Consider the following 13,606-nt stretch of genomic DNA (forward strand, 5'->3'; position numbering starts at 1 on the left):
CCTGGCAGGTCTACTTCTTTTAAGATTGTGCTGCCATCTCCTGGAAGAACTCAGAAATAGCAAGAAACTTCTTAGGAATTAAGGAAGGAGTTCTTTCCTTTCCCCTTGCCCTAGCTTCTCCTCCCTTCCCTTCTCCTCAGGTTTATGTATGCCTAGAGAGAGGATGAGAGAAGAGAGAGCAAGTGCATGTGAATGAGGGGAGGGGTGGAGAGAAAGGAGAGAGAATTCCAAGTAGGCTCTGGGCTGTCAGTGCTTGATTTTAAGACCCTGAAATCATGACCTGAGCTGAAATCAAGAGTCAGATGCTTAGCTGACTGAGCCACCCAGGTGCCCCTTAAGAAAGAAGCCCTTTCAAGGTGGCAATCTGAGGTGGTGCTCCTGGAAGCAAAGAGAGGTGGTTGTGCCATTCTCAACCTGTCTAGGCCTGACCCAGTCCTTTTTCTGATGCTCCTACTGCTTTCCTGATTTTTCAGGGAACACTTCTAAACCCAGTTCTGAGAACAAGGTTTTTATTTGCCGTGCTATAATAATCAAATCTGAGGCAGAACTGATAAAACGTTTTGTCACTTCATTCTCAGACTGTGATCCACACTTTCCAGGGATCTCTGCTTGCCTCTGGGATGGGAATGAGCTTTCTGTGTGGGAATGAGCTAGTCCTGAGCAGAAGGTCTATATTTTCTCTGTGCTCTGTTCCCACCACTGCATTTCCTGTAAGGAAACAAAGTTAAATATAGATACCAAACCTAACCCTCTACTGTTGTCACTTCCAAATCTCTTCTTTATTTCTCCTCAGCATTTATTATCATCTGACATACTACAGTTTATATTTTACTTATTTTTGATTTTGTTTCCTTTCACTGTGGCAGAAACTCCACAAAACAGACATTTTTGTCTCTTTTGTTAACTGTGGGATCCTCAGTACTTAGAACAGGGTCTACCACCTAGTAGGTGTTCAAAAGTATTTGTGGAATAAGTGAAGTCCTGACTTCATCACCTTATATGGTTACAGGGTCCATATTTTTCTTTCTTCAGAGTCTGATGGATTTCATGTTTCTGCCTCAGCTTTCCATGAAGACTTTCTGCAGAGAGCTGAAAGTCCAGCAGATGGGTGTATCCGTATGTGGTGACAAGGGAAGGGGAGGTATGGTGTAAACAGGTACTTGTCCTGTGCCTGGACTTTCTAATCAAATCACCAGGGAGTAAATAATTCTAGGGAAGCTCTACAAAGAGTTGAAAAGATGAGGAGAAACTAAAGCTGAGAGAAGTATAAATTCAGCGAAGTCTGGGTGAAGCACAGAATACACAAAAAACATAATTCATGTATCTGTATAAAATTATTTAATAATTATTATTATAGCTATAATTTATTGAACACCTGCTCTTCTCTAGTACTTTATTATAAATTGCATTACACACTGTATGGCTTTGTTTTTTTACAGTATCTCTATTTCATAGGAAGCAATGAGGCTCAGTGAGCTTATGTAACTTGCTTGGGCAATGATTGTAAATTCTCTGAATAGAAAGCATAGACTCAGTCCTGTCCTGCAGAACAGAATAGTGGTTAATTATATGCCTTTGAGCAAAAAGAGCCTTGTTGATTTCGTATTTTCCACCTACTCCTTGTGTGACCTTCAACAAATTATTTAGATAATCTCCAATGTCCTCACCTGTTAAATGAGGATAATAGTTGTTCTTAACTTCCAGGGTTGAGGGACGGATTAAATGAGATTGCACGCAAAGCGTTTAGCATAGTGCTAGGCCCTGTAAGCACTGGATAAATGTGAGCTATGCCTGGGAAAACGGAACATAGAAGGAACAGTGACTAGCGCTTATGTTTCCTTACAGTGCTTTTCCTGCTCCGCTTTCTAATATTCGAATTGTTATTCCTGGAGAAAGCCTCAGTATTAGAAGACCACGTGTTATTTCACCTCCATTACTGGAGTTTCTTCTGTTCGGCCTCTGCTGGAACTGGTTAGTGAGCAGAGCTCCCCAACTCACAACACAGCCTCTGCTCTGTAATTCCTCAGTGTCGGTACGGGTCTTTTTTCTCGGGGGACAGTGACGGTTTCTGGGGTGTGGCATGCTGGGAGTTGTAGTTCGAACTCCTCCATGTGCATCAAGAGGGCGAGAGCCAGGGCACTACATCTCCCAGAGTCCTCCGCGCCTCTAGGAGGCCCTGAGTCTGCAGGCGGCTACGAGAGCCGGAAAGATGTCCGGTCCCTTGTCCCGCGCCTACAGGGAGCGGCTCTTTTCATAAAAAGGAACGTGGAACGGCACTCCCCGGGGCGAAGGTGGTGTCAGTACATGTCGTGGGGCCAGAGAAGCTAGAGCCAGGTATTGCAGGGATGCAGCTGTTCTGCAAATCTGTGGTGTAAACTGGTTCCCCGTGTGCCAGCGTGCTTTGAGCTAGAGCAGCCGCCCAGTCAGCCCACCGTTTGGCTTAGATATGGCCACTAACTTTTTCTTCTCTAGGACTCGGCCTCCGGAAGGGTTGTGGGCAAGGCTATGAGGACTGTGTCCCTTTTCTCCCAGGCCGACTCAGGATATCCCGAAGTTCCCGAAGAGGCTGCCACTCTGACATCTGAGGAGACAGGCCCTAAGCCCCGGCTGGCTATGAAGAGTGACTCCTCGACACCTGCAGCCCCCCTTAGGGGGCTCGGGGTGCCCCTGAGGAGCAGTGAGCCTGTGTGCGCCGCCCCAGCCCCGTCGGCAGCCGTGGTTCTGCTGGAGGAGGCGGCAGACTTCTTAGTTGTGCACCTGGACTTCGGGGCGGCGCTGCAGACCTGTGAACGCGTCTTGCCGAGCCTGGCCAACCTTGATGCGGCCACGTACGTGCTGGTTAGGTTCATTTCCGGGTGATCTAGGGGAGGGACTAAAGCTCTTAGGAGTTCTGGCTTCCCCAGATCGCTCGCAAGGAGCCTTACACCTTGCTTTCATTCGTGGTTCCTCTCTAAGAGGCTGGTGTGCCCATTCTACAGAGGAGGAAACTGAGGCATTGCACAACGAGGAAGAAGTGGTCCAGTCGTGCAACAGAGCTTAGTGAGAACCCACAGCCAGTTCTTTGCTCCCTTTTCCAGTGTTGAATGGCATGTTGGGAAGATAGATTGTATTGTTAAACCATTTCAGTAAGCAGGTTTGGTGAGCAGTGGCGGAAGTCCTCTCCGAGATACACTCCTCTCCCGCGAGCTGTTCACGTGACCGTGGCTAATGAATGGAAGTGCAGTTCAGAGTAGGAGTAGTGTTCTGGTCCTGTTGAAGGATTGATTGGATTAAAGAATCAATCTGGAGAAAAGCTTGGTCCTCTATTGCTGTTTCAAATGCTCTCAGCCTCTTCTGGGCGGGGGGGGGGGGGCATAATTTCTCTGTGGATCATAATGTTGATGTAGGCTACACTGGGGAGGTGGTGGGTAGAATAGTCAAAGCTGACCCCAGAGAAGGATGAACTGGGGGTCCCTGGCTTTTTTCAGGGCGCCGGTAGGGGCTTGTTGCACTAAATGCTGAAGGCTGTTATTCTGGGTGCCTGGAGGTAGCTCACTTTGTGGTGCTAACAGACCAGTTGTGAAGTGTCCGTACCTACATTTAGGCAGAAACCTTGCTCCATGCCCATTTCTTCACTAAGCAAACTTAGCTCCAGCTCTCTTTCCTCCCATACACCTGTGCTACACTCTGTCCCTTTCCCCTTCCCTGATTTCACCTAGATACAAAGATGTATGTTAGGCAACAGTTGATTTGTCTCCAGGAGGTTTACAGGAACATTGAACTTCTGGGGAAAGGGCAGTTTTCTCTGTGTTGGGGCTCATGAGATCAGTTGTAATTAAAAAATTTTTTTAAATTATGTTTATTTATTTTTGAGCGAGAGACAGAGTGCAAGTTGGGGAGGGGTAGAGAGAGAGAGAGAGAGACAGAATCCGAAATGGGCTCCAGGCTCTGAGCAGTCAGTACAGAGCCAACGTGGGGCTGGAACCCACAAGTGTGAGATCATGACCTGAGCTGAAGTCGAACGCTCAACCGACTGAGCTACCCAATTGTAATTTTTGAAAAAGATTTTTTATTAGCACTAACCAACTGAGCAAACCGGCCACATGAAAAAGATTTTTTAAAGTTTATTTAGTTTTGAGAAACAGAGAGCAGGGAAAGGGTGTGGGGACAGAGAGGGATAGAGAGAATTGCAAGCAGGCTCCTCTCTGTAAGCACAGAGCCTGATGTAGGGCTTGATCTCACAAACAGTGAGATCATGACCTGAGCTGAAATCACGAGGCAAATGCTTAACTGATTGAACCATGCAGGTGCCCCAAGACCAGTTATAATTAGCATTTGAATACTAATGGGGAGGGTAGAGCTGATGGCTGCTTAGTTGGGAGCTGGGGAGGAACAGTCCCAGGGTGGACGTGAGAATGGAAACAGAACCTGAATTGGTTCTTCTGCTGACAGCTCCTTGGAAGTGAAATGCTCCCTGTGTGTTGTGGGGATCCAGGCCCTGGCAGAAATGAATCGGTGGCAAGAAGTCCTGTCCTGGGTTCTTCAGTATTACCAGGTTCCTGAAAAGCTACCCCCCAAAGTCCTGGAGCTATGGTAGGTCATTGTTCTTTTTTTTTTTTTTTTTTAATGTTTATTATTGAGACAGAGAGAAACAGAGAATGAGTAGGGGAGGGGCAGAGAGAGAAGGAGACACAGAATCCAAAGCAAGTTTCAGGCTCTGAGCTGTCAGCACAGAGCCTGACGCGGGGCTTGAACCCACGAACCATGAGTTCATGACCTGAGCAAAAATCAGCCACTTAAGCAACTGAGCCACCCAGGTCATTGTTCTGACTCCTTGGATCAGTTCAGGAACAAGAGAATTTTCTGAATCAGTTTCTTTTGCCCTTCTCTACCATTTCCCTCCAAATCTAATTCCCTGTTTTTTGGTTTTGTTTTGGTTTTTGGTTTTTTTGGACCTCAAAACAGTGATAAAGGATGAGGAGGGGGGAATTCAGGAATTGGGGGGAGAAGAGGAGGGGGATAAGGGGAATAGGAAATGTGAAGGGGAATGACAGAACTGGAGTATGTCAGAGCTGAGGGAGCTTCTCGCTACTTCCTAGGAATTCCTAATTCTTACCAATGTCATCATCCCCAAGGGAAGGACTGGAAGACCATAGGGAAGGGGTTGAGTGGGAGAATGTACTGGTTTATGAGAGGTGAACCAACCGTGAAGCACTGACTGTTCTTTTTTTGGGGTTGGATTATTTGGGACTGCAGTGTTCTTTTATACAGCAAAATGCAAGAGCCTGGAGCTGTGCTGGAGGCGGTCAGTGCCTGGCTGCAAGACCCAGACAATCAGGACCTTCCAGAATACAGAGCCTTGGCAGAACTTCACCTGCAGCGGGTGCTGCTACCTCTGGGCTGCTTGTCAGAGGCCGAGGAACTGGTGGTGGGCTCTGCAGGCTTCAGTGAGGAAGAGCGGCTGGACGTACTCCAAGCCATTAGTAAGGCAAGGCAACAGCAGAAACACCACTGCTCGGGCTCTGAGGAGGCCCAGAAGCTGAACCAGGAAGGTAGGACATTCTCCTGTGGCCTCTGTGGAGTGGAGTTGTGAGCTTTCCCCTGGACCTTGGGGTTTATCCTGACTCTTCTGAGAGCTTGGGAGCAATTATTTGTATTATTTGTATTCCTAAATCACAGAAAAAGAAACTTGTTGATCTGATTAAAAAAGCCAAGCCCTGACCCTCTGTAGTTGGCAGTGAAAGGAGAGTCTCCATATAAGGAAGTGTCACTGAGTCTGAGAACCTTGACTCTTGTTTCTTGAAAGCCACCTTTTTTTGGGGGTCCTTTCATTAGATCTCTTGTCTCTATCATGCTGGCCTCAGTGGGATGTTACTCCCCCTTTAAAGTCTGGCCCAAGTACAGATGCAGCTGAGGTGTGCTGTGGGCTAGCCAAACAAAAATAAGCGGACACAATAACTGGGTAACTTGACTTAGGTAGAAATGACTTATCTTCATCTTGGGCCCCACTGCCCTGTCTCCTGTCTGTCTTTACTTGCTAGATCTCTTGACTGTCTCCTTCAGTGATCGATGTCCCCCCTGAAGGGGCAGCCCGCCTCTGTCCGTTAGAGTGCAGTTTCACAAGATGGCTTTACAGGAAAACCACTTCAAGACTCAACATCACGTACCTGGCTAGTATCATACAAGGGGCGATTACACAGGGTTAGGTGTGGACGTGGGGGTTGTTTTGTTACAAGGGATTTTAAAAGTCCTTTGCTCCAGACCCAACCCTGGTCTTTGGATACTTTTCATCTCCTTTTCCTCAAGTGATCATCTAGTCTATACAAGGACAGAAAACCCACTATCTCCAGAAGCAGCTCATTCCATCTGTGAATAGTTCTGTAGAGAAGTTCTTCCTGATGCTGAATTTAAGGTTGTAGCTTTTTTTTTTCCTGGTAGTTTTTAGGCACTGTTCCTCGATTTTTCTCTTGTTACATACAGAATAAGTCTGATCCTTTTTTCTTCTATGAAAGTTCTTCAGTTAAGTGTAATCCTGTTCTCCAAAGTGTTTTTTCTTTGTATCCAAAAGAGCATGAACCTGCTGAGATAGAATCACTTCTTTGCCAACAGATTGTTGGCTTCAAGAATGAGCTGTGGCTACCCAAACCCTCTGCCCCTCCATCTCCTGGGAAGGAAAGCTTAGGTTAGGAATAGGGTTTGTTGGAAAATTCAGAGTGTTCTATCAGGACTTGGCACCACTTGTTCTTGGGCTGGTGGTGTTCATGTTTATATTACAACCTAAGACTTTTGAATTCTTCACTATACATATTAAGTGTACTTCATTTGCCTGCATCAATGTGATCACTGAGAGCTATTGCTCTGTGTAACTCTCTGTACATATTTTAGGCCAGAATATAAAGAAAGCTGTAAAATAATGAGTCTATTGAAAAACACACACCAAATATGCCAGTTTACCCAGCTAAGTAGGTGTCTGTCCAAAGTCTCTCCTAAGGAGATGATATTCTAGTGATGTAATCTGTCCTCAAAACATTTTTGGAGTTTTTAGAATTTCTTTTAATACTGCTTTATGAATTACATGAGTAAACTAGTCTTGTTGCCTTTTGCTCAACTCTCATAATCAAGCTCAAAGCTCAGAGTCAGCAAAGCTAGTTCTTGTGGCTTATGCTGCAGTCATGCTCTATCTCCCTGACCAGGCTCTTTCTCCCACAAGTTCCTGTCACTACTGATGTTGCTCCGCCGGCTTTGGGATTCTACAGTGAGCCACTTCTTTTCCCTGCCCTTCAAAAAGAGCCTCCTGGCTGCCTTGATCCTCTGCCTCTTGGTAATAAGGTTTGACCCAGGTAAGTGATGAAGCCAGTCTTCCCTTCTGCCCTTCCTGGGGAGGGGACAGTTGAATAGGGGCTGGGCTTGTGGGAGCCAGGGGATGGAGGTATCTCCCGGGCCACTTCTCCCTGAGTCTCTTCAATAGGGAGAAGGGATTGTTGGGCCTCATTGAGATCCAGCCCAACCCACCGAGGAGAGAAGAGCCCTGGAATCCATGAGAGCAGGAAATTGCCTCTACTCTGTTGACTCTTGAACATTGACTGAGTCATTGCCATCTTCTTTACCCAAGCCGAACTCTGACTAGAAACACAGAATTTAAAAAATCTTTTTCCTAATCATCATATCTTAAAAAATTGTATTAAATTATAAATGAAATATATGTATACTTTAGGAAATGTGGAAAATAGAAGTATAAAGAAGAAAACAAAATCACCTAAAAGTTTGCTATTGTAGTGGCTATACTTTCAGTCTTTTCCCTTATGGATATAGATGCAATTTTGCAGGTTATAAATATTCTTTAAAACATGGCTTTCAATGGCTAAATAATATTTCAATTGATAGAAACTTCCATAATTGATTAACAATTCTCTATTTTTGAACAGTTTGATGATTTCTTCTTTTTTTTTTTTTTTTAATATTTATATATTAGAGAGAGAGTGAGTTTGGGGTGAGGCAGAGAGAGAGAGACAGAATCTGAAGCAGGCTCCAGGCTCTGAGCTGTCAGCACAGAGCCTGATGTGGGGCTGGAACTCACAAACTGTGGGATCATGACCTGAGCCGAAGTCAGATGCCTAACCAACTGAGCCACCCAGACGCCCCTTGGTTTCTAACTCTTGTTTTTTGCAGTGCTTTTTCTTAAAAGTCCTGCCCTTTATCTTTTTTCTTTCTTTTTTCTTTTGTTTCTCTTCCTCTTCCTCTCTCTCTCTCTTTCTTTCTCTCTCTGTCTCTTTCTCTTTCCCTTTTTTTCTTTCTTTTTAGAGAGATATAGGGGGCAGAGGGAAATAATCCCAAACAAGCTCCATGCCCAGCACTGAGCCCAATGTGGGGCCTGATGAATTCTCTAAGTGTTATCTGGGAACAACCCTGGTTATTTCCTGAGGATTAATCCCTCAAAATTAAGTGCTGGGCCAAAGATTAGGAGCTCACTCTTTTAGATTTTTGTATTTGTGTGTTCCTTTATGTGAGTTATAATCTAATCCCTACTCTCCTCGAGAATTTAAATTTAGAGTTATAACTCTAAGTATTATAGAATTGTAACTTTCAAAGCTGTAGGGAAAACTGGAAACCCTTATTCTAGTCCCTTCATTTTCTTTTTCTTTCTTTTTGGTTGAGAAACCTAAGAACCACATAAAAAAGTAACTAGCCCAGGGTCACACAAATAATTTGTTTATTAAAAAATTGTCCACTCTCCTTTAATCTTTAGGTCTTCCCCATTTTCCCTATTTCCCTTTCTCTTCTTTTTTTTTTATTAAAATTTTTTTAATGTTTTATTTATTTTTGAGAGAGAGAGAGAGAGAGACAGTGTGAGCAAGGAAGGGTCAGAGAGTGGGAGACAGAATCAGAAGACAGGCTCCAGGCTCTGAGCTGTCAGCACAGAGTCTGGTGCAGGGCTCGAACCCACAAACTGTGAGATCATGACCTGATGCTTAACCGACTGAGCCCAGGCTCCCTCTCTTTCTCTTCTTCAGCAACCTTTTTTTTGTATAGCTCAGAGTTGTCCTTTTCAGAATGCCTGGGTAGCTCAGATGGTTGAGCATCTGACTCATGGTTTTGGCTCAGGTCTTGATCCCAGGATCAAGCCCCTGCTTAAGATTCATTCTCTCTCTCTCTCTCTCTCTCTCTCTCTCTCTCTCTGTCTCTCTCTCTCTCTCCCTCTCTCCCTCCCTCCCTTTCCTGATCTCTCTCTCTCTCTCTCTCTCTCTCTGAAAAGTCCTTTCACTTTGCTGACTGCTGAGCAGGAATTCTCTCTGACTAGCTCTGTTTGCTTAAGGAAAGAGTCATTGGGTAGTTCTCAGGGAAGTTGAGGATAGCTTGTATTCATTCCTGTCCACCCTCTGACTTTCTACTTTGTTCCAGAGACTTGATACAAACTTAGAGGTTTTTTTTAATTGTTCTTAAAACACCTGCTCTTTTTCTTTTCTTTATTTTTATTTGAGAGAGAGGGAGAGAGAGAGAGAGGAACAGAGGGAAAGAATCCCAATCAGGCTCCATGCCCAGCGTGGAACCTGAGGGGGGCCCAATGTGGGCCTGATCCCAGGACCTTGGGATTATGGCCCAAGATGAAATCAAGAGTCAGGCTCAACTGACTAAGCCACCCAGGCATCCTTAGTGTCCTTCAGCCCTAAGTAGGGACAGCAGGAGGCAATCTGAGCTTGCTGGTTCCACAGCTGCTCGGAGCTTCCTTAAAGTGTCGTGGCCTGACACTCTTGACCCCCAGTGGCAGTCTTGGTGATGCCACTGGGTGGCAGTGATGATGTGGCAGGAAAGGAGAACCCATGGCTAGACTGCAACTAGAACTCTATAGGAAGGTTATAAAGAGAGGAGACTGGCACAAAAACAGACACATAGACCAATGGAATAGAATAGAGAACCCAGAACTGGGCCCACAAATGTACGGCCAATTAACTTTTGACAAAGCAGGGAAGAGTATCCCATGGAAAAAAGACAGCCTCTTTAGCAGATGGTGCTGGGAGAACTGGACAGCAACATGCAGAAGAATGAAACTAGACCACTCTCTTACACCATACACAAAAATAAACCCAAAAGGGCTGAAGGACCTGAATGTGAGACAGGAAACCATCAAAACCCTTGAGGAGAAAGTAGGAAACAACCTCCTTGACCTCAATCACAGCAGTTTCCTACTCGACACATCCCCAAAGGCAAGGGAAATGAAAGTAAAACTGAACTCTTAGGACCTCATCAAGATAAGCTTCTGCACTGCAAAGGAAACAATCAAGAAAACGAATAGGCAACAGACAGAATGGGGAAAGATTGTTGCAAATGACATATCAGATAAAGGGCTAGTATCCAAAATCTACAAGGAACTCACCAAACTCCACACCCGAAAAACAAATAACCCAGTGAAGAAGACATAAACAGACACTTCTCCAAAGAGGATATCCAGATGGCCAACAGGCACATGAAACGATGCTCATCATCACTCATCATCATGGAAACACAAATCAAAACCACACTGAGATACCACCTCACATTAGTCAGAGTGGCTAAAATGAACAAATCAAGAGACTATAGATGCTGGCGAGGGTGTGGAGAGACGGGCACCCTCCTACACTGTTGGTGGGAATGTAAACTGGTGCAGTGCTCTGGAAAACATTGTGGAGATTCCTAAAAAAATCTATCAATAGAACTCCCTTATGACCCAGCAATAGCACTGCTAGGGATTTACCCAAAGGATACAGAAGTTCTGATGCATAGGGGCACATGTACCCCAATGTTCATAGCAGCACTGTCAACAATAGCCAAAACATGGAAAGAGCCTAAATGTCCATCACCTGATGAGTGGATCAAGAAGATGTGGTTTATATATACAATGGCGTAGTACATGGCAATGAGAAAGAATGAAATATGGCCATCTGTAGCAAAGTGGATGGACCTTGAGGGTGTCATGCTAAGCGAAATAAGTCAGGCAGAGAAGGACAGATACCATATGTTTGCACTCATAGGTCTAACAGGGGAACAGGAGAAACCTAATGGAGGACCAAGGGGAGGGGAAGGGGGAAAGAGAGCTGGGGAGAGAGAGGGACGCAAACCTGAGAGACTATTGAATGCTGAAAACCGAGGGTTGAAGGGGGAGGGGGAGAGGGAAGAGAGGTGGTGGGAATGGAGGAGGGCACCTGTGGGGAAGAGCACTGGGTGTTATATGGAAACCAATTTGACAAACTTTAAAAATAAATAAATATAGCATTAAAAAAAGACACTTAAAAAATAAAGAGAGGAGACTATCAGCTTTCTTTAAAAATAATATTTTTCTCAGAAGAAGAAAAATCAGTTTAAAAAATTAGTAACCAAATAAGGAAAAACAAACCCACCACTCAGCCCAATTTCCAAAGAGGTAGATTTTACTTTATTTTCAATATAATTAACTGATGATAAAGATAGGTAATACTGTCACTTGGCTCCAGGTTGAGAAGGTACAAGAAGGAAGGTGGTGGAAGTCTCTTCTCAAACCTATCTTCCCAGAGGCAGCCACCATCACCAGTTTTTTTGTGGTGCAGTTAGATTTAATCAAAAAGTTAGATTAAAACATAATAAGTTTGGATCTTTTTCTCAGCATACTTAAGGTCATTGTAATCCAAGTGAAGGAACACCTGAGTGGCTCAGTTGGTTAAGTGTCTGACTTCAGTTCAGATCATGATCTTGCTGTCCCTGGTTCAAGCTGTAATGACAGCTCAGAGCCTGGAGCCTGCTCCGAGTCTCCCTCTCTTCCCGCCCCTCCCCTGCTCACGCTCCTGTCTCTCTCCCTCTCAAAAAATAGACATAAAAATTAAAAAAAAAAATCCGAGTGAAGAAAATATCTCCCAGATAATATATCCTAGAGAAAGTGAAACTCTATTGTTGGGGAGGGGGGAGGAACCAATAACATTAAGCATCAACCTATGCTTTAAAAAGATCAGACGTCCTCGCCGAGTGGCAGAGTTTCCGAGTTGGGACTTGAGGCTGAGGGAAGAGGAGGGGAGTAGAGGCGGGCACACTGATAACAACCTTCCTTTTTCCCTGCAGCTTCTCCTTCATCCTTGCCCTTCGTCTGCAAGCTGGCTCAGCTCTTCCATCGGATCCAGGAAACCGTGTTTTCTCTCTACCGGCTTCCTATCCACGACTGAGTGGTCCACAACCGGGCTACTACCCTGTTACCCTGTGACAGAGCCAGGGTAACTCAGCCGTGGCAGCCTATTTCCTGTTGCTGGCTGGGCCCTCACAGGGCTGGGGCTAGCCCGATTCTGGAAAGAGCTAATCCAGTATGGTGGACTGTGTTTTGCCGTCTGAATGTTCTCCCCTTTGCACCCCACTCTGGCTGGTGTTGGTAGGAAATGTGGAAACAAAGTGGGGCCAGAGAGCTCAAGTCCTCCAGAATAGAATTCCCTTATATCCAGAGGCCCCTCATAAAGGATTGTGAAAGGAGACCGTATCCATGAAAGATTCCATCTTCTTGGCAAAGGCAAGGGGCTGATTTTTCAGGTCAGGGCGTTAATGAAGCTCAGAGAACTCTGATGGAATGACCCTGGGCCTTTCACTTCTTTGGAAATTGCCTCACTGGGCAGAGTGTGAGGATCTGAGAGGGCCTTTTACTTCTCTGTACTCCCCTCCACGGATCCGGTCTAGTTATTCCTGTGGTTTTGCGGTGGGCTTGAAGCCGCTCGGGGCCTCTCTCTTCAGACCAGGGCACGGCTTCGGGACTACCCAGGGTACTATGGAGAGCAAAGGAGGGCTGCTCTGCTCTTCTCACCGGGGAAGGTGACCTTACTTTGGTACCTCTTGGGCTTCAGCTCGATTTTCCAGGTTGTCAGTGGCCAAGTCCTGCTCTATTACACACTCAGCATTCCTGTGCTCTCTTTCTTCCTGTCAGTCCCTTCCCCCTGCTTTGCAATGGTATTTTTGTACTTTGTCTGATATCTGTTTTACCAGGTTCTGCCTGCATCTTTGTTTCCTCGGTACATACTGTTGCTGAGCCCCCACCCCTTCTATGTCCTGTTGTTCTAGTTCTAGTTTATTGTTTGTATAATGTAGAAGCTTTCCTGCTCGTGTGGCCTTGAAAAGTAGGTCAGCCTCAGAGGCTAATGAGCTGAAAATGGAACTGGGTAATCAGGTGAGCTGGAAGGGATATGTGGAGGGAGTTGGGCAGAGGGGAGACATGGGTTTTGAAGGCAATGAACGATTTTATTCACTGTTACGGGGAGGAGGCACTGGGGCCATAGCATCTGAGTATTTGAAATGTCTCAGTGATTTCTGTCACTTACTGCAAGAATCTTACATGTGTCTGTGCAAGTAAACGTAAAACACTACTACACTGTTAGAATTATGAAAGGCTTCCAGCTGGGGCTAGCCTTTTTGAGGATGAAGGCCAAACCACTCTTCACTGGAACTCTGGGCAGTGTTGATGCCAGGAATATAGGAGACACGTTTAATAGTTTTCTATAGGTTCCTTTTCAGGAGTTCCACGTCAATTACTTCTCTTTAGTAAAAGAGGTAGACTAAGTAAACCTCACAGGTCCTTGGGAGATAAATCCCTAAGGTGTGGTCCAACTCTGTAGGAAACCAATCTGTGCTTTTACGTTTGGGCTTTTAA

The 13,606-nt window shown here is 45.3% G+C and overlaps 1 protein-coding gene across 5 annotated transcripts; it reads left to right on the plus strand.

The window, feature by feature from the left end:
* The first annotated feature begins 2,159 nt into the window (after positions 1 to 2,159).
* Positions 2,160 to 13,600, plus strand: PEX26 (peroxisomal biogenesis factor 26). Of its 5 annotated transcripts, XM_029955347.1 has the most exons (6): positions 2,160 to 2,334; positions 2,533 to 2,828; positions 4,432 to 4,572; positions 5,236 to 5,531; positions 7,173 to 7,319; positions 12,043 to 13,600. In XM_029955347.1, the coding sequence occupies exons 2-6, from the start codon at positions 2,614 to 2,616 to the stop codon at positions 12,141 to 12,143; spliced, it is 900 nt and encodes a 299-aa protein (XP_029811207.1). In that variant the 5' UTR covers positions 2,160 to 2,334; positions 2,533 to 2,613; the 3' UTR covers positions 12,144 to 13,600. The 5 variants fall into 5 exon arrangements, with proteins under 5 accessions (XP_029811207.1, XP_029811205.1, XP_029811208.1 ...); XM_029955345.1 differs by having other exon boundaries at positions 2,160 to 2,828; XM_029955348.1 differs by having other exon boundaries at positions 2,160 to 2,828; positions 7,190 to 7,319; positions 12,043 to 12,127.
* The last annotated feature ends 6 nt before the right edge of the window (positions 13,601 to 13,606 follow it).

Source organism: Suricata suricatta, chromosome 10 (genome assembly GCF_006229205.1).
Source record: "Suricata suricatta isolate VVHF042 chromosome 10, meerkat_22Aug2017_6uvM2_HiC, whole genome shotgun sequence".
In the NCBI taxonomy this organism is placed as follows: Eukaryota; Metazoa; Chordata; class Mammalia; order Carnivora; family Herpestidae; genus Suricata; species Suricata suricatta.